The 27,112-nt window shown below is 37.2% G+C and overlaps 1 protein-coding gene across 1 annotated transcript; it reads left to right on the forward strand.

The window, feature by feature from the left end:
* Positions 1 to 4,651: 4,651 nt before the first annotated feature.
* On the forward strand, positions 4,652 to 5,627 carry LOC129742670 (phenoloxidase-activating factor 2-like; the record flags this gene model as incomplete). Its single annotated transcript, XM_055734598.1, has 2 exons — positions 4,652 to 4,990; positions 5,051 to 5,627. Coding segments are annotated over 2 exons (894 nt in total), but the record flags the coding sequence as incomplete, so codon positions are not given.
* Positions 5,628 to 27,112: the final 21,485 nt, after the last annotated feature.

Consider the following 27,112-nt stretch of genomic DNA (forward strand, 5'->3'; position numbering starts at 1 on the left):
AATTTGCAAAACAATTGGCGTTTGATGTGAATATTATAATTAATCGGGCTAATCGGGCTGGGTAATCAAAATTCTCTATTTCCGGTTAGCATCGCGTTTGAATCCCAAAAAAAACAGATTCAAGCAAATTAATATGATGTTCATTTTTCGGAATTTTCATTTGAGAATCTTGATTTGCAAACTCCAAACTGTTTTTCGTATTCTTTCGAATTTATATATTGTTTGTTATTAGCTAGTTTGTTCGATTTTCCGTTGAGGTTTCCGTTTTTCATCGAACTGAGCATTCCATCGTGATGAATGTATGTTTATACTACTGCTACCTACTTTTCCGCAGCAAGAATTTAGTTTGCATTCCACCTGTGCAGGATTTAGTTTGTTTGCCGTTCGGTTTTTGCTGATGCTGTTTGTTTTCTCGGTTCGGTCCGCATGTTACCTACACAAGTGATTTACAAACACAAAATTCAATTTCCAAAACAAACATGAAATAGTTTTTCCGGGTTCGCCCACTTCATTCAACTGGGTTTTTTGGTTCTCACTGCATCCACCCCATGATATGAGCATCTAGACGAAATTTATCTAGATAGTTTCTATGTTGAAGTTAATATATTTAGGAAATTTTTAGATTATATTGATTTTGTACATTTTCAACACGTAAGCTTTATTCAGTAATAAAAAATGGGATCATACAAAATGTTAGAGCAAGCGCTCAAGAAGAATAAATTTATTAAAAAAAAATCTATGGATAAACTTTTAAAAAATTGAACCCGCCTGTTTTTTTTAAGTTGCAACTATCCGTTTCAATCAAAAGATTTTCGTTTGCTACAGGAAATTGTAGTAGAAATTTGCAAACAGGAAATCAATTATAAACTTTATTCGATTTGACGTGAACATGAAGCGAACGACGATATGTTTAGCAAAATCGCAAAGCGTCCAAAGCGTATTGTTTCAGAACGTAGAAATTTTAACTAACATAAGATTGAATTAATTGAAACAAATATATGGAACAAGCAGAGATTTAAATGAGCACAATGCTGATTTTTGATAACCATTTAACTGCAGCGCCCCTAGTTGTCACATCGCGAATTTATTTACAGTGTTTTGATCCGGATGGTTTGTTTACTTAGTGGTGAAAATTTCATCAAGACTGAAGCAGTCAGTCAAAAGTTATCGACGATGGAACGCGAAAGGCGAGAGAAAATTCTGCACACTCACGTAGAGAAACCGACATGGTCAGGGGTAAAGATCGCGAAATTCCTGAAATATCCAAAATCGACTGTAAATTCGGTTCTGCAACGATACCGGGAGACCCTTACGGCGGATTGAGCAAAACAAACCAGGCGTAGGTAAAAGTGGAACATATGATCGGAGGAGCGAGCTGCGAGCGAAGGTAATTCGATTAGTTCACAATAATCCTGGAATCTCCTTGCGTGATTTGGCGAAAAAACCCAAGATGAACCACAGTACAGCTCGACGAATTTGTTTGCGACAAGGTTTGCGGTCGTATCATGCAAGCAGGCACCCCAACAGGACGCTGAAACAAAATCTGGTTGCCAAAACCAGGGCAAGGAAGTTGTACCACTGAGGACACTCTTCCTGGCTTCCTACTGGAAAGGGAGAGGGGTCTCAAATAATCATATAAATATTTCTCGTACCCAAATATCCTCCCACGCCAAAGTTGATACCATTTGCTTGATCGATTTTTTTTTCAGTCATGCCATCATTTGTCTCCCACCCCCCCTCCCTTCCCCCTTCCCGTGATAGGGAGGGGTCTCAAACCTCAAACGGAATTCAACTCACCACCTGCCTACCATGCAAATCGGCTCAGTAGTTTCCGAGTCTATTGGAAATTTGCTGTTTCCAATCGAGGTTGTAATGAGAATCAAGTTTCGCATACATATTCCGGAACGTTGGAAATCAATCTTCAACCACTGATCATATTGACTGGACACCCGATTCTGTTTGTTGGATTTTTTTTTGCTATCTCAGTTCAGAAAGTTCCACCAAACTTTCAAGGAAAAAAATAGGTACCGTGTACTGGGGGAACTTTGATCACCTCTTTCATTAATTTTTGAATATTTTGAAAGGGATTGCTTTTTCGTAATACCTAAAAGCTTTAAAACCCTTACTGAGGTGAGGAGTATTAAACATGATCATTGATTGAAGTAAATTTGGTGGTTATAATTAAATGTTTGTTACAAAACCAGATTTCAAGTTCCGGGGTAGCTTTGATCGCTAAAAAATTAAAAATAACTGGTGAAACCAATAATCTTTCTGACTACGTCAATTTGGTGTCCCATCAACCTTAAATTTGTTTATGTATGTATTAGAGGTATGATTATCTGTGGACATTAAGTTTTTAGAAGCCATTGAACTTGAAAAGTGTTGCATGTTGCCCCAGTTGACGGTACTCGGAAGATGGACAATGTTTCTGCATACATTTAGGGGCAAAATTTATAAACATTTCTCAATATTTTTTGGCCTCAAAAACAAATAATATTTTACTTTCATGAAATTCCTTACGTACTCGTACTGTTCCCATGTTCTTGTTTTTTCTTCTAACTTAACCATTCGATAGGGTATTTATCCATTTTTTCTATACGGGCTTTTTCATGGAAAATGACCTTTTTTTTTAAATCCAAAAATCATCATCAAATGACCATAAAAATAACACTTAAACTTAACCTGAACCAAGAAAAAGTTGAGCTTTCACATTAAACAATCCATTTATTCCTAAATAATGCTCAAATTTGATCAGGATCAAATTGTTTTGTTTGTTAGCCTTAAAAAAACAGATATTTTAACATATTAAAATAATATTTTAAGTAATATAAAAAATCCTCTAATAGAAACCAAATTTAGCTTATTTGTATCTCTTTTTACAGGCTTTTAAACGTAGTAAACAGTTTGCAGATATTATAACTTTATACCTAGATAATGATGATTATCTGCAAAAATTTCATGATGATCAAAGTTACCCCGCTGATCAAAGTTCTCCCAGATTACGGTACATTTTTCTCAAATTTTGCAAGTTCGCAATACCGACGGTAGGTGGCAAAAGTAGCCAGAAAATGATAGGATTTTTGGTCTAAGTGTCATGTCGGTGTGACCAGTGCCACAATTGTGAATTGTTTTGTAGTTGAGAAATTCCTTATCTCGCAAAAACCCGCCATTCACCAAATAACCGATTTGCAAGTTTTGTTTCAAATTTTCCGTCTGTCAGTTGTCTATTTAAAATTAAGAACCTTTAGTCAAGCCTCGGAGTATCAACAGAACTCATAGTAGAGTGTGATGGCACAACTAAAAAGTTCAGCTCGACTTATTTTACTGATAGCCTGTTCGTTTGGCTTGACCTGGTCAGTGCGTGGAGAAGTGTGTACCGTTTCTTTTTAAATAAGAACAATATTTATTCGTCATACGATTCATTGAAATCTTTCTTGACATTTACAGTGTGCAGGAGAATGTGTCCCTCTGTCACAGTGCAAAAACAATGATTTCGGTGGATTTTTCGATCTCAGGTAGTATACTTATTTAGTTAATATTATAACTTACGAAACAATTTTTTTTTTCAAAACTTCAGAGTTGGACTTAGCGGCGAAGAGCCATCGGATTGTGATCACTACCTACAAGTGTGCTGCGATAAAGAAGAAATCGATAAGGGTACCGTCAACTGGGGCAACATGCAACAATTTTCAACTTCAATGGCTTCTAAAATCTTAATGCTTACAGATAATCATTCCTCTTGTACATCAAAAGTTTTAAGGTTGATGGGACACCAAACTGACGTAGACAGAAAAATTATTGGTTTCACCAGTTATTTTTTAATTTACAAAAACATGCGATTTTCACCCTACTTAGAAAAAGGGGTAAGTTGCAACAAACTCTGTAATTTATGAAAAATCAAATGAAAACGATTGAAAATTCATAGTTTTTGATACATTTGTGATATCATAACGCATAAAGCACAAATTGCAGTAAATTTTGGTTTTGTTCGAATTAAATTTTTATTTTTTTCTGATAAAAATGTTTTTAAGAAAAAAGTGTTAACCTTCTGCATACATTTAGGGGTAAAAGATACTACAAAAAATTCTATTAGCTCAAATCATGAAAATAAATCTAGAAATGGATGAAATTTTAATGTTAACTAACGCATAATGCAAAACAATCATATCCATGCATATGGAAACGCGATCTATGAGATTTAGTTCCGATTTGCATTTTGTTGCATTTTACCCCAGACGGGTAACTGAATTATAAAAATATTTATTTAAAAAAATTGAGTTATTGTTAGAAAAATACTTCCACATGATCAATGTTGGTATAGGATGAGGAAACCAGTATAAAGTTTGTAGGTAATTTTATCAAGCCAACTCGTCATACTGGGTAAAGTTTTTTAAGGCATCGAAAAATGTTAAAAATTGTACATTCATTTCTCGATTTTTCAAATTTTATATGAAAATCAAAAACTTAAAAAAACTATCTTAGGATTCAAGAAACTATGTCATCATCATTTTGTAATCATTAAAAGATAACTTTATCTTATTACATTAAATTAAAAATTGAATCTGTGTGGTGTTATATAAATGTTGCATTCAACCCCGCTGTTGCATGATGCCCCGTTTGACGGTACTGATGTTGTAGAGGTCATAAATGACGGAGAAAATTCAGGCGGAAGTCTTGTCAAAAGCAATCCATAACAATCTATTTTGACGAATGTGGGAAGCGTAATACAGAAGGAATTGGATTTGGTATCGTCGGATCGCAAAATTTGGAGTCCGAATACGCAGAATTCCCATGGGTGGTGGCCATATCTGTCGAAACCTTCGATTTGTCTGGCGAAACTGAAAGGAAATATGTTTGTGGAGGATCCCTAGTGAAGCCGAACGTTGTGCTCACTGCGGCGCATTGTATTGTCAATCGCACAGCTGAAACAATCTACGTCAGAGCCGGTGAATGGGATTCCCAAACAACCAATGAGCTGTTTCCCCATCAGGTACTTCATCGAATGGTTAGCAAAACTTATGTACCAATTAACAATCATTCTGTTTTACAGGACCGCGGAGTATCTAATGTGGTTATACATGAGCACTACAATCAAGCCTTCCAGTTCAACAATATTGCGCTGCTGTTCCTAGAATCGTCATTCCAAACTGCTGAAAATATTCAAACGATTTGTTTACCACCCCAAGGTACCGTATTTTCAGACGAAAATTGTGTTGCAACCGGATGGGGAAAGGAGAACTTCAACTCCAACAACTATCAGGCCATATTGAAAAAGATAGAATTGCCAATCGTGGCACACGGAACCTGCCAGAAGGCTCTTAGGACGACGAGGCTTGGAAGTCGATTTTCTTTGCACAATTCGTTCCTATGTGCGGGTGGTAAGGCTGGTCTTGACACCTGCACTGGTGATGGAGGATCTCCTCTGGTTTGCCCGATTCCTGATCAACCGAATCGATACTATCAGGCGGGCATCGTCGCTTGGGGAGTCGGATGCGGTATGGAAGATATTCCAGGAGTTTACACCCGTAGCAGTTTGTACACTGATTGGATTAACGATAAAATTGAAACTCAAGTAACAGCTGAAGAGTTGGGATTTTACAAGTGAGAAGTTCAAATATTAATAAACTCTCAGTTCTTGGCTAGTAAACTAACAGAATTTTGTTACCTACTTGTAAATTGAGATGTATTGGATATCCGGCGCCGAAAACCATCCATAAACCGTTAAGCTGAATAAGGAGTGTATTCAAAAAAAAAAAATGCAACACTTTGTTGTGTTAATAACTTTTGAATGCATGAATAGTGTTGAAAACGCAGGTTTCAGTGGTGGAATAGAGTTATCTTTATTCAGTTTCGTCTGTAAGGTCATTAGAATACAACTATTTTATTTTATTTACATAGTAATCCGTCTTACGACATAACTTGACGAACATAATTCCTAAAATTCACTCGGTTCATAGCAACCGTTCTCCAATTTCTCTGGCACCCCACGTTCGCCAGATCACGCTCCACTTGGTCTAACCACCTCGCTCGTTGCGCCCCCGCTCGTCTTGTTCCTACCGGATTCGTAGCGAAAACCTGTTTTGCAGGACAGTCGTCCGGCATTCTCGCAACATGTCCCGCCCAGCGTATCCGGCCAGCCTTCACCACCTTCTGGATACTGGGTTCGCCGTAGAGGCGCGCGAGCTCGTGGTTCATCCTTCGCCTCCACACTCCGTTCTCCTGTACGCCGCCAAAGATGGTTCTTAACACTCGTCGCTCGAATACTCCGAGTGTACGCAGGTCCTCCTCGAGCAATATCCATGTCTCGTGCCCGTAGAGAACAACCGGTCTAATGAGCGTCATATACAGGTTACACTTCGTGCGAGGGCTAAGTCTTCTCGACCGCAGTTGCTTGTGGAGTCCATAGTAGGCACGACTTCCGCTGATAATTCGCCTCCGGATCTCACGGCTGGTGTCATTGTCTGCGGTCACCAGTGAGCCGAGATAGACAAAGTCTTCGACTTCGACTTCGACGAGAACACCTGTTTGTAGAATACAACTACACATACCAATTCGCGATGGCTAAGACCATGCCCACCGGGCGTTCCTATGGTTGCCTTTTTATCTACTTACTGATTTTCGCACCCTTTGCAGCAATTCAGGTTGGTATTTTTGTTTGTTTATTTTCTCATAGCGATGACCGGTTGTGTTGCTACCGGGTTGCTACATAAACGCATCATGTAACAACCTACTGCTCGTATGCTATTTCTCGAATGAAGTTAGCGACTGTTGGTGCGATGATGGGTTGATAGATATGTTGCTGAATGTACTCGATTCGAGGTTTAGCAACCGTTGGTGGGCATGGTCTAATTGTCACTTTCCACTTCTTAAATATATTCCCTAACCGGGAAAGTTCTCATTTCTCAATGGGTACTTTGATACTCTTACCCAGAATATCTGGCAACACTGTTGTGTTACCATGAACCTAATTTGAGTAGTCTCGCTTTACCGTGTGATGATGTAAACATTTGTACCGCGTTTATCATCATCACCTGTCATCAGCAATCATCAATCCATTGTTCTCAATAGCACGGACAGAAAAAAACAACCCCTTATAGGTACTTTTGACGTAAATCGCCTCTTCAGTGCAGGAACTTACTAGTAGGTTAAAACACAACAACCTAAAATTAGGTAGCTGCGGTTTAAGGTCCCAGTTGGTGAAAATGATTCACTTCGTTATTTTTCGAAAAATGTGGAAAAAGCTTGCAAATAAATGTTTTTATGTCGTTTCCAATTTATGTCATGCTTAACCCTCCGTAACGAAGGCTTCGTTTCATAAAGTAACAAATTTGCACCAATTAATGTATATAAAACGTGAAAAATCGTTTTTATTTAAAAATGTTTTCTTAATGTACACATAATTTCCGACTGTTTAAAATGATTTTTGAGGAAATATAAAAAATCATGAAATGAACAACATGGAATGAAGAAATTCGAACCAAGTTATGTTGTTTCAATGGTGATTTTTTCATTTATCTATATGAATGTTTTACAATTTTTGCTAAATATGAATTTCGTAAAATAATAATTTTTTGTATCAATATTTTTTTTAAACTTGAGATTTCGGTTCCTCCGGTCCTTCTGTGGTCTTCAGAAACTGCAAACGTCCCAGCCATGAACTGATCCAAAACTAAAGACACATTTTTCGTTGATTTGGACCTGGAGTAACGCCCGAAAACGACGTAGGTACGCGAATTGCTATAGCGGTGATCAGTGGGCAGCACAATCGGAGGAATAAACGCACCAAACCAGAGAGCTGCAACAGTTTTGATTACAGCTGCCTTGTCCGCTTCACCAGCAGCTCGTTAGGTGACGAACGTTGTGGTAGTACACTTTTCCTGCAAATGGACGATATTTTTTAAAACTATATTTTGTGCCACATTAAAATATATCTTGATAGAACTGCATCGTAATTTTCGGAGGGATACTGTGACAATAGTTTTTGGGCCGGATAGTTCAGTTCATCCGGCATTGCCAGAAGGTTTATACTGTTGTTTCTTTGGTGCATCCGGGGCCAGATTCGAACAGGGGTAAACTGAGCGGTTATGAAAATTCCAGAAAAAGAAAGAAAAAAAAGGTAAACCATCTCCAGAAATTCGAAAATTGAGGCTGTGAGGCTGTGAGGCCAAAGGTTACATTGAATACCACAGAAAATTTTCTAGATGAAACCGAAAGAAGAATAGAATTATTTCTATTCAAAATAAATTCTTCTGAATATTTACGAATTTCCGGGAAGTCTTCCGGGATAGTTCCGGTACTTTCCGGAACTTTTTTGTCTGTAAGAAGAAAAAAAAATTAGGTGCATTTTATTTTCAGACACTGTGAAAAACTAGTGTTTAGCACTGCAGGGATCTCTGGTCACCATATAAACGTACGCTAGTTCACTTGCTAAGTAACTGCCGGAAACGCTCGCTACTGACGCTGGCTACTGACCGTTGAAACTGTCTTACGAAAACTGAGGTAAGGGCTGTCCCAACGGTAGATGCAAAACACGGTTTTCGACCACGCTAAACAGTCCGGCTGGCACCGCACTATGGGGCAGTTCCATACAATGATGCGGCAAAAAGTATGATTAGGTGTTTTGGACTATTTTGTTATTTTTGAAAATTTTGTATCAAAATTACTATTTTAACTAACTAAAAATAAATTCTAACAAATATTTTGTATAAATAATTTTAAAAGGACGATGCTTGGTGTTATTTTTGACCCTCCTTTTTATTTCTTTTGATAACCGGGTTTTGGACTAAATGATCATTAAATGATAAATAACATCAAGACATTTCATGAAACTCAAAAGAAAAATGTGTGAAATGATTGATCAATCATGAGAAACATTTTTTTGAAAACCAACATCAACTTCGTAGAACTTATACTCATTAATGGATAAAAATTACCCATTTTTATGATATTTTCAGCTTTATTTGACTATAACTCAAAAAACGGTGCTTTAAGGTGCCTGGAATCTCTTTCATTGTATTTTTAGGTCTTTAAAATTGATCTTGATAGTGAAAAGAGTATGGAGAAATGCGGGGATTTTTTTTGGAAAGGCTTTAAAGTTTTTGACTTTTGAAAAAAATAATTATTTACTCATTTTTGTCATAGATCAATTTAGTGTGTAAAAATTTTGAATGGTTCAAATAATAGCTTTTAATATAAGCTTTCATATGGTGTACTGGTGTATTGATGTCTGTGGTGCGTTCAGTATTCAATATAATGAGTTGAAAAACTGAGAATATCTTAGTTAAATATTAAGTTATTAACTATTAAAAATAAAAAAGCGAACCGATAAAGTTCAGTTTTTGACTTTTTGCCGCCTCAAACCCCAAAGTGCACCGGTGGCGTAAATTGCTGTTTTAACACAGTTATCGATTTCAAAATTCCCAACAGTTATACGCCTTTGTTCCAAATTCATGCAAATTTGGAACAGGATTTCAAAATATACGACAGACCGATTTAGTTCACGGTGAGAAAATTTTCGAAAGATTCCTTTTAATTCAACCACGGTATACCGTGGTTGAATTAAAAGGAATCTTTCGATTGCTTTGATTCAGTTGAATCATTCAACCAAGTAGGCTCATACCACAACAGAGAGAAAATTTTAGCCATCAATGATTTCTTTCACACATGTTTGGGTAACATTGGGTGTGATAATAGTTTCTTTTTGAGATATTATTTGAATGTTTTTTTTCGCTTCAACCAGCCTATACGTTACATAAATTGCAGTGTTCGGCATCGCTAATTGAAAAATTAGCGGCGCTAATTAAATCGCTAATTCATTCAAATTTAGCGATCGCTAATTAAAACCGCTAAATGAGCGGAAAAACTTATCGCTTCAAGCTTAAAGCGCTAATAGCTAGCTGTTGATAAACAATAACGTAAAGAGCATGGATTATGGTTGCATCTCAATTCGTTTGCTCGAATACTTTACAAACATAGTGCAGATTGTTTATTATGCCCAGTCTGTTGAAAAATCTTTAACCAGGTTTCAATTTTTTTTCAAGCTTTCAAAATAGTAATGCAAAGTTCTCAGGATAGGAGCATTGCCAAACGTGTATCTAAAAAACTAAATGAAATAAAAATGTAAATGCATTCTATGGTGATACTATCTTATATTTATTTTATCTGATTTGAAATACTTGTAAAAACTGCTTTGTGAAAAGTAAATATCTCATCCACTTAAAACAAGTTATAAAAAGTGGATTTTTCCAGTTTTTATTATTCGAGACTTGCCGTGTGCGATAGTAATGTGAGATCTAGAAAAAAATTAAAAATTCGGAAAAGCTTTTGAAAATCCACCGATTAACCTAAAAAGCACATTTCAACAAATCATCGCATGTGGACGACCATGCTAAAGTCATTTAAAATATTGATCAAGTAGGCCGTTTACTGTACTTTTGCAAGCAAAAAACAGTATCTAAAAATTGACCTTCTAGCTTTGAGTTATATAAATGATGTTTAAAATTGTTTAATACTGTTTAACAATATTTATTGAATTGTTTGTCTGAGAATGTTGAGAAAAGAAGTACTTAATGAAAAAAAAGTTAATCTGTATGAGGCACTTCTGCCCTGAGACCATTCGAAGTGACCATTTTACTTGGAGCGTATTTTGGTGTAAGAATGATGCCCGATGTCTCCTTTACTTGTCAAATGACAAAAAGTCTACTTCTATCAGTAATAATTTGTGAATTTGAAACAAGTAAATGGAAGATAGCGTTCTTCATTTAGCGGAACCAAAAAATAGCGGAACTTTTTGATTCGCTAGCTCAATCAAAATTTAGCGGCAAAATTAAACCGCTAACAAAAAGTTATCGGACTAACTAGCGATTAGCGGATTAGCGTTTTTGTGCCGAACACTGATAAATTGAAAAAAGATGCTGATAAAAACCACATCAAGTATAAATAATAGATGTCACATTTAGTGGTATGAATAAGGTTTAGCAATTGCTTCGGCAGCTTTAACTTAGCTCGAAATCAAGCAAGCAAAAGACCAAAGCATGGCTTAGTTTGGTATGAATAAACATTTGCTTAGCGGATGTGTACTAAAGTCTTAGAACATAGCTTTTGCTTCGAAAAATAGAGCTATCCAACCAGCAAAATCTGAAGTTTTCTAATATTAAATTAAAGAAAACGGTCAGAAAATTTAAAAGTCCGGCTAAAATAGCCATGAAATCGACGGTGCGGATGGTGGGTGTAAGAACGACCGGAAAGTTTTTGGTTAATGCGTGCTCGTATGTTGATGTTTAAAGAAAAATGAATACATATTCGAATATAGTCAAACAACAAATGGCCTTACTTTAATATTTATCATAGCTCTCCCACACGTATTCGGATCGGGATAATCCGATGTATAAAAAATAGGCAATAGGCGCGCATCTTAATTTAATTTTTTTTTTCAAATCTTAGGATTATAAAAAAATCATATAAATATGGAAGTCGTAGTTATGTTTTAAATTATTACAATTTTCTTCAAACTTCAAGCCGATTGGGACTTCTTCCACTATAGCCGGAGTTTTTAATTTGGAATATTTACTGATTGATTTGTTTAGTTTCATCTTAGACGAATCATTTCATACAACGACAGGAATACGAAAAAAAATCTGGATTATCACTTCGACTTTTCTTTATCCATGTTGAAAATGCTTTTTTGAATAGTATTGAAGCGTAATATTACTAATTTAATAAATTCATGACATTGCTAAAGAATTTTTTATTGGAAAAGTCTGCTACCAAGCATGCTTAGAAAATACAGCAATTACTAGGAGATTTGTCGAGCGATTACTTCAGATTTGGGCTTTATTCATACCAAATTAGCTTGTTCTAAAAGTAAAAGCTCCTGACAGAGAAAACAGCTGTCAAAAAAAAATTCATATTCATATTCATATCAACCGAAGCAACTGCTTTAAGCGACTGCTCGACTGCTTGATTTAGTTTAGAAAAAGCAATTGCTAGGTGTTTTTCATACCACCTATTAATCTCGATTTAATATAATTAAATAAAAAGCTTTGCATTTGGGCTCGACGAATTGTGAATCCAGTCAGCGTTCTAAAATTTGAAAAAAATGAACGCAAAAAAAAATTCAATCATTTTTTGATGAGGTTAAATAAATGTTTATTGTTTGTTCTATATTTTTTTTTATTTGAGATATTGAGAGCTTTATAGTTTCGTATAGATTGTTCGGAGTTTTCGTCAATATCAGCATATTTTTCTGTATCCATACATAAATTTACAAAGGGGCCGTTCAGATATCACGTGGACAGAAAAATTAGATTTTTGACCCCCTCCTCTCCCTCCGTGGACAAGCGTGGACATTTGGCAAACCCCTACCCCCCTCCCCGGATGTCCACGTGGACAGATTTGGAAAAGTTTTGATTTTAAATAAAATCCGAACTGTCGACGAGAATCTTGACTGGGACCAAGTGAAGACGCTGGCTCCGGATCGTCAACAGTGGAGGTCTTTTACCACGGCCCTATGCACCGGAGGATCGGCGCGGGATCATTAAGGGGGGGGTAGGGTCTAACATTTTCAAAAAATCGATTTTTTTATTTTTTTATTTTCTTATTGTAAAACATTTCAAGAATGTTGTGTCAAATTTTCAAGTCAATTGAAGCAAAACTGTAGAAGTTATAGGCCTTTATCTCCTCCTATCTAATACTGCAAGAAAGCAAGAGCAGAAACTTCAAACGCGTTTTTCTCGAAAGCACATTTTTAAAGTCCGTGGACATCGTCATTTGAAAACTACTTATCCGATTCTTTTCAAATTTGGAACATATTTTCTACATATAAAATACCAGACCCCAACGTTTTTCTTTTTTGATTTTTTTTTTATTTTGGGGAGATTTTACAGGTTAAAAATGGCGGATTTTTAAGTGAAAAATCGTAGTTTTTACTTCAATCAGCCACAAAAATTTCATAAAAATATTTTTTAATTAAATAAAAACGTTGGGGTCCAGAAAAACATCTAGTTAAAAATATTTTGCTCTGATTTTTTGACTTCAGATGATTCTGTGCTGAGATACAGTGTCCACCGCAAATCCTGTTTTCTAAAAGGCATCCTCGAAAATGCTCCGTCACCGGCTCATTTTTCAATAATTTTCTACGAAAAAATTACTAAATGTTCTTTTAACAATGCTTTGTATAATGCAAAAAATTTGAATACATTTGTTTGAACGATAGCTCCAGAAAAAATTCGTGAAAATGGTGTTTTTTTTATACCCGTTAGACCCTACCCCCCCCTTAAGTAAGTAAGTATAATTTGACAGTTAGAAAACACAACTTTTTGCCTTTTTGTTATAAAAATGGCTGATTTTGTAAAACCGAATAAGAATTTACTGATATAATAAAAATTTAAACTTGTTAGTTATCATATTTATCAATTGCTTTTAAGTAGCTACTTTTTGTTTAAACTTAAACTGGATAGGTGTGCCATTTTAAGATTTCGATTTAAACATCTGAATATTAATTCACCATTAGAAAATATTTTGAAAGTAAATTTGTCCACGTGGACATGACCCAAACCCCTACCCCCCTCTCCGTGGACAAGCGTGGACATTTCCATACCCCCCCCCCTCCTCCCCCTAAGTTATCCACGTAGTATGTGAACGGCCCCAAAGTGAAACAAGTTTTTGTCAAACACAAATGTCGACAAATCAAAGGAAAATTTCCTTGACTTTGGGATAAACATTTCTCATTTCCTTTATCAATGTCAGCAATAACTTGAAAAAAAATATTGCTTTTCATTTCATTTTAACAAAACCTTATTCCATTGATTAAAAGCAATTTGATTGAATTAATTGAAGAATTGTTTCAATTGAACTTTTTTCCTCGTTGTGTAGTCATTTTTTATATTAAATTAATGAAATCCTGGTAGAATAGTTGAAATCATTGTTCTTTCAAAAAGAATATTCGTAGAATTAATTTCAAGACAATTAACCGTGAAACTCAAAACTTATGCAATTTTTCTAATAAAATGGGTTTTTTCTTCTCAATTATTGGGTGTCTGCAATGAAAGTGTTTCCTTTTTAAATTTGCTCCTACACCGGTGGGGAGTGGGTGTTTTAGCCGATTCTAAAATTTCAAATTGTGCTAAAACTGGTATACTTAAAACCAATATTTACGCCTGAACCGTTGCAGGTGCTCTAACGACTGGTGAGGCGCAACCGAGGGGTACGACGGTATGCGTGAGCGAGTGGTATAAAACTGTCCGAAACGTATAATGATTGAACGAGGGGTGATCGGATGTGATTGTGGAAGGACCAAAGAAATACATTATATCCATTACTCACAGACACATTTTAGAAAATAAACGAAAAAACTTACTTGAAACTTTGTGTCCATATTTCTTCCGGAGTCTTAATAAAATAATTTGTATGAAAATCAACGGATCAAATTTAGATTCTAATGTTAAAGACTGTTTCACATAGAATCTGGTCGCATCTTTTCATTAACTGCAGTGCCCCTAGTTGTCACATCGTGAATCTTTTGACAGTGTTTTGATGCGGATGGTTTGTTTACTTAGTGGTGAAAATTTCATCAAGATTGAAGCAGCCAGTCAAAAGTTATCGACGATGGAACGCGAAAGGCGAGAGAAAATTCTGCACACTCACGTAGAGAAACCGACGTGGTCAGGGGTAAAGATCGCGAAATTCCTGAAATATCCTAAATTCTAAATTCGGTGCTGCAACGTTACCGGGATACCCTTACGGTGGATCGAGCAAAACAAACCAGGCGTAAAAGTGGAACATATGACCGGAAGCTGCGAGCAAAGGTAATTCGATCAGTTCACAATAATCCTGGAATCTCCTTGCGTGATTTGGCAAAAAAGTTCAAGACGAATCACAGTATAGCTCGACGAATTTTTTTGCGAGAAGGCTTGCGGTCGTATCATGCAAGCAAACACCCCAACAGGACGCTGAAACAAAACCTGGTTGCCAAAACCAGGGCAAGGAAGTTGTACGAGAAAGTGTTGACTAAGTACAACGGGTGTATTTTGATGGACGACGAAACTAACGTCAAAATGGATTTTGGACAAATACCCAGGAACAAATTTTACCTTGCGAAGCGTAAAGAGAATGTTGCGAGTAGATTCAAGTTTGTTTTCGCAGATAAATTTAATCGTAAGTTGATGATTTGGTAAGGGATCTGTAGTTGTGGAAAGAAGACAAAGATTTTCATCACAGGGGACACAATGAATGGAAATGTTTACAAAGAAGAATGTCTCCAGAAGAGGGTTTTGCCATTCATTCGGTCCCACAAAAGTCCGGTGAAGTTCTGGCCGGACCTGGCAAGCTGCCACTTCAGCCGGGATGTCGTTAAGTGGTTTAAGGAGAACAAGATCGATTTTGTAGAAAAGAGTATCAATCCACCAAACTGTCCGGATTTTCGTCCCATCGAGAAATATTTGGCAATAGTTAAGGGAAAACTGAAGAAATGTGGCAGAACCATGGAAAAACTCGCTCAAATGGAAAAGTGGTGGAACAAGATGGCGAATGAGGTTACCAGCAGTACTGAGCAGAAAATGATGGGTGGTATCACAAAAAAAGTTCGAAAATTCATCCGAAAAGCTGATGAATGATTTTTATATATTTTTTTTCCTTAAAGTGTAATAAAAACCCTACAAAATGACATTTTTACTTTTGTTGTACGTTATTTCTTTGCGGAGAAATGCTCTATTTTATCCGACTAGATTCTATGTGAAACAGACTCTAAGCAATCTTGGGGGGTAAAATTTCTCTTAACAACCGACGTAAATTTGATAAACTTCGAGTTCAGCATGAGGAAAAGCAGATTTTACTCGTACAATATGAGTCAACCTATGACAGCTTATCATGCAAAACATTGAATAGATAATCATTAGTTTTTTATAAGAAAATTTCGAAGAAGAACCTTAATGAGTTTAATTCCTATAAAAAAGAAAAAGTAATATCATGTCATAAACATATTCTATCTGAGCCGTGCTGACATTCAGGTTATTCGGTTGGGAAATATGAAAACATCTTAGTGGTCAGCTTTTTGAATTCTAGGAAATATTCAAACCATTCTTTACGCATTAAATCAATGTTTGTAACTCAAACATTACCGTTTATTGTGATCCCATTAGTGGTTCATTTGAAAGTCGATTTCGTTCAAACGAGCCTGTTCATAATTTCATTGAGTGCAAGCTTGAATGGAGAATAAAACCGAATTAAAGGAAGGCGATAACGCAGGAGCTGGGCAGAACGATAATGGTAGTGGGCGGAAATTAAAAGCTTTTATTTCATTTTTAATTAGCGGTAAATGTGGTTCTTTGTAAAGTACTTGCGAATGTAGAAACAGAAAAAAAAATTGTCCGCTCATTGGTTGTGCTGCTGCTTCTTGGAAGAGCTTTTTAAACGAACGAGATCGTCGAAAGCCACCCAGCAGAGAAGATTTTTTTTTGTGAGTAGCACATTAACGGAAGATTTTTCGACCTTTTGAATGCATAATCCGTACTCGTGATGGCTGCAAATGAAATTGACTGTAAACGACGGGAAAGTCAACCGTCAAGACGAAGGAAATATGACATTGTAAAAGAATGCGAGTAAAAGGATGTGGATTGAGTTCTGGAGCTGTCTATAAAATACGTAGTGGTTCAAACTAATAGATTTTTGGTTGTCTCTGGCTCTATCTCACCATATAAATGATATTGATATAATCATTTAACAAAAAGTTAGCTTGCTGGATAATTTATTAAATCCAAATTAAATACAAAAATACAGGGTGATAACATAGTTCCCGTACAATTTAAAAATGTTTAAAACCTGATACCCTGCTAAGTCATTAATCAAATCGAGGTAACTGAACAACTGAACTGCAATTTTGGTTGCTGAGACTTGTTTACATAATTCGTGCTACGTTTTACGTACAGCTTTTTTAAGGTTTTTTTTAAATGAACATTTTACATCTTTTCCATAATCCAAATTAGAGGAAAGCTTGGATATGGTGCATAAATGCCTAATTTGGGTCATTTTGAATTTCTCGAACCGTGGGGTCTGGGCTTCGTTTTGGTTCAAAACTCATCCATGGTTTTACATAAGTAAATTTACACTTTTAGGTTTGTATGGGCTTAGCTTAATGTTCCTGTGCCGATCCTCCGGTGCAAGGGCCTTGGTAAAAGATCTCCACTATAGAAGATCTGGCGCCAGCGTCTTCACTTGGTCCCAGTAAAGATTCTCGGCGACAGTTCGGATTTCAGCGGCTAGGCTTCGCCGCCACGAGTTTCTGGGCCTGCCTCTTCTTAAATGTCCTTCTGGATTCCATTCAAGCGCCTCTCTGCAAACCTCGTTCTCATCTCTTCGCAGCGTGTGCCCAATCCATCTCCCCTTACGTTCCCGAATCTCGATTTAAAGCGCCGTTTGATGACACCTGCAATGTAGTTCCTCATTTGATATCCAGTTGACAGACCATTGATGATATGATAGCCATGGATGATATTCCGCAGGCAGCGCTTTACAAATACTTGCAGATTTCGCATCGTTGCCGCATATGTGCACCAAGTTTCGCACCCGTACAGCAATTTGGATTCGACGTTTGAATTGACGATTCGGATTTTCGTTTGTAGAGAGATCTGGCGTGAGCACCAGATGTTTTGGAGACTCGGAAACCTAAATCGGGCCCCTCTGATCCGGGTATCGATGTTTTCCTTTATAACACCATCAGGAGTCCACCATCTGGCTACCAAGATACTGGAAGCACTCCACTTTCTAAATCTGTTGGCCAGCTACCATGAAACTAGAGGGATTTCCTGTGTTGATTTCCATCGACTTGGTCTTTCCGACATTGTCTTTGAGACATGCTGCCTTGGAGCTTTCGGTGAGGTCGTCGAGTTTGCTCTGCATATCCGGTAGTGTTTGCCAGCAAGGTCAAGGTCGTTCAGTTGTTCCATTGTTGAAGGAATTCTCGGCAATCCTCGGTTCGGTGCACAGTCGATCGATCCAGTCAGAATCTCATCCATTACGATTAGAAAAAGTAGCGGTAATAAGATACATCCTTGTCTCACTCCAGCAGTTACCGGGATAGGTTCGGACAAGACACCGTCATGCAAGACCTTGCACGAAAATGCCTAGTACTGTGATTCAATGAGATGAACTAATTTCTCTGGGACTCCTCGTCTCCTTAGAGCCGCCCAGATGTGTCCATGGTTAATTCGGTCGAATGCTTTTTTGAAATCAACGAACATCAGCAGAGGAGAGTCCTGGAATTCGTTGATTTGTTCCAGTATGATTCGTAGCGTTGTGATGTGGTCCACACATGATCGTCCGTCGATTTTCTCCTGGATCCTGTTCAGGATCACTTTGCAGAGCACTTTGAGGGTTGTACAGATCAACGTTATGTCTCGCCAGTTACCGCACTCCGTCAGGTCTCTTTTCTTTGAAACCTTTACGAGGATACCCTGCATCCAGTCGGCCGGAAATGTTGCAGTGTCCGAGATGTCAGCGAATAGACGGTGCATAATCTGTATTGACAAGGCAGGTTCGACTTTCAGCATTTCAACAGGGATGCAATCAATCCCAGGTGCTTTGTTGGATTTCATGTTTTTGATTGCCGCTTCTATTTCAGCCAGCGTTGCCGCATCCGAGTTGACGCCATTTATGCAACTTACAATTGGCTTCGAGCTGCGGGTTCTGTTGGCCTTCGCTATTCGTGACTCGCAAGAGTTGTTCGAAGTGCTCGGTCCATCGTTTGAGCTGATCTGTTCGGCATTCTTGCATTAGGCCTTGCACCACTGAGGCGGCGGGGAATGTCATAAAGTAATCGGATATCTCCATTGGCGGTGGCTCTTTCTCCCTCTTCGGCTAGGGAGTTTGTCCAGGCTCTCTTGTCTTGTCTACAAGCTCGTTTAACTGCCTTTTCCAGCTCCGCATAACGTAAGCGGGCGGCTGCTTTTGCTGACCCGGTACATGCCTGCTCAATTCCGACATTCGCCTTTCTCCAATCATCGACCATCCTCCAAGTTTCATCCGACATCCACTCACTTCTTCTTCCACAAACTTTACCGAGAGTACCATGGCTCGTCGTGATAAAGGCATTGTTGATTCCACATCACTGTTCTTCGACTGTTCCGTCTGTCGGCAATTCCGAGGCTCGGGGTTCTAGCTATTCAACGTATGCTCTTTTCACCTCTGGATTCTCCAACCGGCTGACGTCGTATCGACATCCGATTCAAACGAGTAATCAACTCGTTTGGATGTAAACAAGTGACGTCATTACTATCTTCGAACAACATGCTAAGCAATAAGCTTTGCGCGCGTAAGATAAAGCTGTATACAGCGAGGCTCACTAGATGGAGAGCAATGACGTCATTATCGGGAATATATCACCTTATATTATTGAACTCCATTTTACCTAGTGTGATGTCGTAAATTACTTCGGACTATCTGGAGCTCTACGAGAGCTTCTGCATCGGTGAATCAAATCTTCTGTGAGATTTGTTTTCAATCTCAGACGTCGAGATACAACATCCATCGTATGCAGAGCAATTTTGGGGAACGATTTGCTGCACAACTTCGGAATCAGGGAACTAGACATCATGTGGCAAATGAACAGAGACTTGTTACCCAACTAAATATCTACAACAACACCTGCAAAGAGGATAGCTGGAGAGGTTTCGCCGCAACTTCATCATACCCACACGCTCATATTTATATAACCATATTTGGTTCAAAAATAACCATTTTATGACATTTGCCTCAAAACTACCAATATGGTTATTTTTTATGAATTTTTCCAATATAAATTTCAACCATTTTGGAACTTCTCCAGTATAAACCATAAAATGGTTGAATAATTTGACGTCTTTTCATCGCCATTTTGAAAGCGGCCAACGGTGCAGCCGAATGCATTTTAGAAATCTATTTTTTCCCGTATCTCAATTAAGTTATCGAGTTTATTTTGTTGAATCCGTAGGAGATCATGAAAAGTAAGTGAAGTGCTGTAAGCATTCGTCATAACAATAATCTTTATAATCAACGAAAAAAAAAAAACAATTTCTGGACACCGAATGGACATCGCTTCAGGTCCAATTAAAAAACTGATAGCATCGAAACAACCAGATTGCGAGGGCTCACTAAAGTTACCTGGACAAAGCAGCAGCAGGCGAAAGAAAAAAAAACATATTTATCGTTCTTCGTGAAAGATTTTAAGTACCTCGCGAACTCGAGGACTGGTGGATACTTCCGATGATAACTATTCCCATTATTTTTGCAAAGGTGATAGCCCTTAACAAGGTTGGTTACTACATGATTTTTTTTTGTTTTTCAGAACACGTCAGTAGCGCTAGATAATTTCAACCTCAACAAACTAATGATTGTCTTCTGGAATGACACAATCAAAACGCTCCTACTAGGCCGCCTCCGTTAGTGCAATCCAACAGCACAGATCCTTCGATCATTTCTCCGGCAGCAGCAGGTGGTAGAAAAGTTTTTGTTATACGAACTTTATTTACTATCCAAAGAGGGTTCATCACTTTAGCAAAAACATCACCTGCCGGTCGTAGATGAACATCCTTAAATAACAGCAGATTGGAATAGCCTTTCCGCTAGAGCTACACGGCTTTACAGAATGTCACCAAGGTACACGAGATCACCACTTCCGCCACGGGGAAACTTCTGTTACCACGGGTGTTAAGGCTATTTGTTGCTGTTCCTATCCTGAAATTTTCTGTTCCTGCTTAAAAATTCAGGTTTTTTTTATTCACTTCGGTAAAAATATCTTGTTATTGAAATGGCAATGCTATTATCACTCACTAAAAACTGCTCTGAAAAGTACGGTTGAAAAATAACCATTTTTTAACTTCTCCTTCAAAACCCCATTCGGTTGAAAAATAACCATATTTGAAGTTCTCCCGTAGAAGTCATTTTATGACTTCTCTTTTGAATCATAAATTATTAATTTGTAGCGTGCAGACATACTACATCGAGCAGAAAGAGTATAATGGTGCACTGTACATCATGTTGGAATATCATTCCCTTGGAAACCAAGCTCAAACCTACCATAACCTGTTTCAAAAAGCCGTAAAATATTATTACTCTATTTTATAAGGTTTTGTAGTTACGTTGATTCTCCAATGTTAAACCGTTTCTTCATTGTTTCAAAAAAGGCTATCGTTACTCAATAAAATTACAATTAAAATTTCAATTTAGTTACATTAATTAATTGCGTTAAATTTTTAAAAGTATTATTTTTATTCATGCACTTCGAATTCCATGATCGCTGGTGTGGTGAAGCGAAAAAAGTTCAGCCTCACCAATAGTTGCTACTCCGTAATTGATCGAGGCCATCAATTTTGTGCTAAGCCCATAAGAATAGTGCTTGGGACCCTCGATGCACAAAACTGATGCTCCCCCTTAAAAAAGATCAATAACGGCGCCGGCTACGCCCTAGTAATCAATGGGAATTAAGGAAGGAATGGTTCTGAATCAAAACAATCGAAAGATTCCACGGTAGTTGAAATGTATGTTTTTTATAGGAATTTTACAGCAAGCTGTTATTCTTCCCAATATATTATGGGTCTTGTGTGTGAGTTTTCGTGTTTCAAAAGTTTCAATTTTAAAAATAAAATAAAATAGTAAATTTGGAATTTGGTTCATATACAATTGCTCAATTGGTTGACGTTGTTTTAAAATAATATGCCACCAGCTTGTAGCACCGTTCCTGAATAGTCCCCTGGTGCTGGTTATTCCATCCGGGGGGTGGATTTGCACAATTCTTTTTTGCAAGTACATTTCCCATCCATCCAGGAATGAGTTTTCCATTTTCTTTACATAATTAATAGCTGAGATAAGAAACGAATGCCATCTCGGATTAGGCACGCTGGTGAGTGGTGAAAGTGGAGATTTGTTTTCGATTAAAAATTCAGAACCATTACCAGGGCGAATGATTCACGCATCTTTTTCTTTCTTCTCTTGTTGTCACCGAGCGACGACGGACGAACCGAGATGTGAAACCTCCAAGGCGACGAGGACGACGGAAGCCAAGTGTTGGTTCAACCCAAACAACCGGAAATGGACCGCAAAGTCGCTCTGTGGAGTCCATTTATCCCGACGAAGGTACCCAAACGCGGTAATGACGCGAACGTTTTGCGGTACAGATACGGAATTAATGCGAAAAAAATGAAGCAAAGATTGAACCTTTAACCCTCCGCTCGGATCTCAATGTCAGCGATTCTCTCGAGCGGAAACACTCAAGATAATGGCTTCCGCTTCAGAACAGAAATGAAAATGCTACAAATTAATGCGCGACCCAAATGCGATGCGAACACGTGATTTATGCTGTCAGCTGTAAGGATAAACGTCAAGCTCCGGTATCCAAAACCTCGTCGTCCTCGTCGTCGCCATGTTTACGCAGTTAAGCACTCCAAAATGCAACTGACTGTAGTTGTAGTGTTGGTGTGTTTCTGTTGCTGTTTGCTGCTCCGATTTCGCTACTCTACACGTGAACGGTGGCTTTGACATGCAGTTTTTGTCATAGAAAGATTTTTCGCCGGCAAAATGTTTCTGTTTGGAAAATCCGCCATTAATGACTGTCGGAAATGGCTTCGTTATCGCTCAATGGAATGTGAAAGTTTATGTGCTTGAAATGCAATCATCATTTGCAGTTTCCGTGAATATTCACTATTACCGTACAGTCGAAACAGCAGCAGAGTAGAACTGCCACAGGTCATATACAATTTTTTGGCAACATTGAAAAAGAAACGATCATACATAGAGAGCACAAACATTTTGGGAGCATTAATTCCGATGAGTGATTTCTTCGTGGTAACTTAATCCGCGAACATATATTCTCGTTTGCGAAAACAGTCAAAATAGATTCTAATTCGATAGAATAGTTCAACTTATCTTTGAAATTCCCATGTGTTGAAAGGTTATCTTCACAAAAACTTAATTTGTTTTCCAGTAGGTCATCATACATGTATTCAATAGTCCGTTCGTAAAAAAAAAATTAGATTCGTTAAGTTTTATGATAAAAAACACATTTTTACTTTACAAGAACTAAATCTTTGAGAATAATTTTTTAAATTTTTTCCATAATTGCATAACTACATTGGATAAAAAACTTCATTTTCAGTACTTTTCGGTTGTAGTTATTACACACTTCAACAATTTTCCTGGATTTTGAAAGAACTAAAATTGCTTCATACCTATATTCTTATATTGAATTTTGTCGGTTATAATATTGATCCGGATTAGTTTTTCACAGATAGCATAAAACCAATGAATCAATTTTCAAAAATTAATTCTATTTTATGCTTATGTTAATGTTCCTAACAATTGTTGTATGGAATATAAGAAATATATTCCAAAGTACATGGTAAAATTATTTTCTAAATTACAAAGAGTTGGACTTTATAAAAAAGTAAAAAAAATGTAAATGGACCTTTTTTCAAAAAAAATCATTTTGCTGTCATCATAAAGCGTTGGTCTATGTGTTTTTCAATTTAAAAAAAATAGTTGGCAGTTATGTCTGAGAGTAACAACCATTCTGAATAGAATTTTTGAGAAAAAAAAATGATAAAGGCGCAAATATGTTCAATACCTATTTAGTTTTCATATAAGCTAAATAATCTCAATTACTTGCGTTACAATTATTACATCAATTAGATATTAGATTTGTTGCTAAGTGTGAGTCTTAAAATGTTTCGAAACTTAGGCATAAATCATTGAAGTGTGAAAAAACTATAACCGAAAGAGTACTGACAGTCATTTTCTTCGGCCCCTGTGGTTATGCAATAACTGCAAGCCTAATAATTTTAATTGAAATGCAATCTTCTTGTCAAAATTTTGGATTTAAGCAAACCCGTTTTCAAAAGAAATAGGTCGACGGAGGCCAAAGTTATGTTTCTCCCAAATAAAATGTCTCAAAATCCCATTCAAACTTCAGACTCGTTGAGCGACCCCTTCCCGTGGTCCGATCCGGCCCAAATTCGGCATGAGGTCTTGTACTAGGCCTAGAATCATGTTTAGCCTGCAGCGCATAACATTTTACAGGTTTTAAATTTCCCATACAAATTCAAGCCAGTCTAATGGACAGTAAAACCCCGCTTATCCGGAGAAGTCGGAGGAAGGACCACCTCGGATAAAAGAAACTTTGGATTAAACAAAATACATTGCCAAACCCTAGCACTTTGCTCTAGAATTGCATATCATCAAGGTTGCCGAAATCACAGAAAAATCTGTAATTTCACAGAATTTTGAGCAAATTTTCATCACAGAATCTGTGTCACAGAACACAGAATTTTGAAAAATTCACAGATTTCACAGAATTTTTATTATTTGAAAGGATTTCCAAAATTATGATTGTGTTGGCCAACATAAAATTTAGATTTTATACTTTGTAATTCAGTGAAGTATGATAGGATTGGGAATTTTCATTGATATTACTCAACTTCAATGTAAAAAAGCCCCAATTTATCATGAATTTTCAATGAAATTGAAGGAAATAGCATCACAGAAAACCATCACAGAATTTTTGGGTAAAATCACAGAAAAACAGATTTTTTTTCTCAAAAACACAGATTTTGTTTTCGGCAACCTTGCATATCATCCAGGTGCATAGCTTGGTACTTAAATGGATTTTATTTTACTATTTAATACGCCTTTCTCGCATGTTTAGACTTCAAACTTGCCAAACACGTCAATTCTAAACATGATAAAACAATTCATTTCAAAAAGAGCTTTTTTATTGACGCGTACATTTCCTTCACAATTATTAATTGAGGCGCTAGGGATCAGAGGGAAGCAAGTACCTATATGATAATTTTGAGAAAACGCGATTCAAAGATGTGAAGGTGCTCTTTTTTTCATATTTCTTGAATTCGAGCAGTTTTAATCAAATAGAAAAGGTATTCTGAAAAAATTATAAAAAATCGAGTTTTGCGTCAGATGTGCGTTGAAACATAAAGAACCGTTAGGTATACATACATGTTTCGCATCAGAATGGTCACTCAATTACCAAATTACTTATTGAAAAAAAACTTACCAGGCTTGGGGATTGAACCCCGACCTTCGTGATGAGAATCGAACACGCTACCACTAGACTATGCCCTGATGTTGTCCTAAATGGAACTAAAACTCGAAGTGGTGATTTGATTTTGAAAGCACCTCAATGCACTTTTTGTGGCTTACCAAATCCCGTTTTGAGCACTTTTGTACCTTTTATGTGACTTACTAAATCCCGTTTTGGGCAATTTTGTGCCCTTTATGTGACTTAAGTCCCGTACAACGTACATATAAGTCACTTTTGCATCTTTCAAGTTCATTAATGAGTACATATAGTTCACTCATGGGATTTGGGCAAAACAAGTCACAAACAACGTACATATTAATCACTTTTGCAACTTTCAAGTTCAAGGGAATTTGGGCAGTTGATTCTCTTTGTCAGCCAATATGCAACTTCCAATGTATTCGTTCAAGTAAATATGTAACTTTTGGTTGCTTTGGGCTTGGGTACTTAACTCAAAATTGATAATATTGTACTTGCACCCCTCGGATCCTGAGGGCCTCAATTGATATTTGTGCTAATTTAATTTTGTGTAGAAGGCGTTTAAGCATAATACCTATTTTTTGTATGTTGATAAATGTTTTCATGCTCAAAGGCGCTTACCGCGCTCACTTTTCATAACGAGTACAAATGCATGTTTATGGAAACGAGAAGTTAAAGTAATTTGATGTAAGCATTCCTTTCTTAGTTTTTGAATAAGATGTGAAACATTCGACATTCTGAGCAACTTTGCCGAAGACAGTAACCCTCTAGGACTTCAATTGGCGGAGATATATTTTTTGGCCACCAGTTTGCATGGAGTAGTGCAATGTTGGTATAGCATTTGGAAACCAGTAAAAAGTTTGTAGGTAATATTATCAAGCCAATCCGTCTTACTGGGTAATATTTTTTACGGCATCGAAAAAAGTTAAAATTTGTACGTTCAATGCTCGATTTTTCAAATTCTATATACAAATAAAAAACTTTAAAAAACTAGCTTAAGATGCGAGACATTATTTAATCATCATTTTGTAATCGTTAAAAGATAGCTTTGTTATTATTATTATTATTATTATTAAGTTTTATTCATCGAACATTTTGTTGTAATGAATTATCTATACTAAGGATCTATACAAAACAATTAGATAACACGAAACAATGAAGACTGGCGTACTCGGTTGATGAATCGGCTAGATGGCTCCCCCAATTGATGTAGATGCTCAGTAATCTGGAACGTACGCATCATTGCACTCACTGGTTCATTATGGCCGTTCGGTGGGTTCGATTCGATAGCAAAGAGTGATGACGTAAAGTCCTCGAAGGAGCATTAAAGTTGATCATTCCTAGCAGGTTTGGCGACTGAATTTCTCCATTCAGTATTTTTGCGATGAATGATGCCTGTTGAGTTTTTCGGCGGCGTTCCAATGTTTCTAATCCCAGAAGCTGGCGCCGGTCGGAATATGCGGGAAGGTTTTCAGGATTACGCCAGGGTAGATTTCGTAGAGCGAATCTAACAAAACGCTTTTGTACACGCTCGATTCGCAAAATCCAACATAACTGATAGGGAGCCCTAACCATTGCTTCATGTTCTGTAACTGACCGGACAAGTGCGCAGTAGAGTGACTTCAAGCACAATGGGTCTCTGAACTCTCGTGCTACTTTGGAGATGAAGCCAAGCTGACGATTCGCCTTTCTTATAACTGAAGTTCGTTGACTATCGAACGTAAGCTCAGCATCGAGGATAACTCCAAGGTCGTCAACTTCAAATACCCTGTCAAGGCGCTGGTTATCGATGTTATAATCATATAAAATTGGCGTTTTCTTTCTATGGAATGTTATAACGGAGCACTTGGAGACGCTGACTGATAGCTTATTAAGTCTACACCATTCACCAAAGTGATCTAGTAAAGATTGAAGGTGTGCACAATCGACAGTGGATTCAACTGGAACGAATAGTTTCAGATCATCAGCATATCCTATTTTGGTTCCAATTTCTAAGCTAAGGATCAAGTCGTTGAAAAACAAAACAAACAGTAAAGGTCCCAAATTGCTCCCTTGCGGCACGCCAGATCGGTTAGTAAA

This window comes from Uranotaenia lowii, chromosome 2 (assembly GCF_029784155.1).
Source record: "Uranotaenia lowii strain MFRU-FL chromosome 2, ASM2978415v1, whole genome shotgun sequence".
In the NCBI taxonomy this organism is placed as follows: Eukaryota; Metazoa; Arthropoda; class Insecta; order Diptera; family Culicidae; genus Uranotaenia; species Uranotaenia lowii.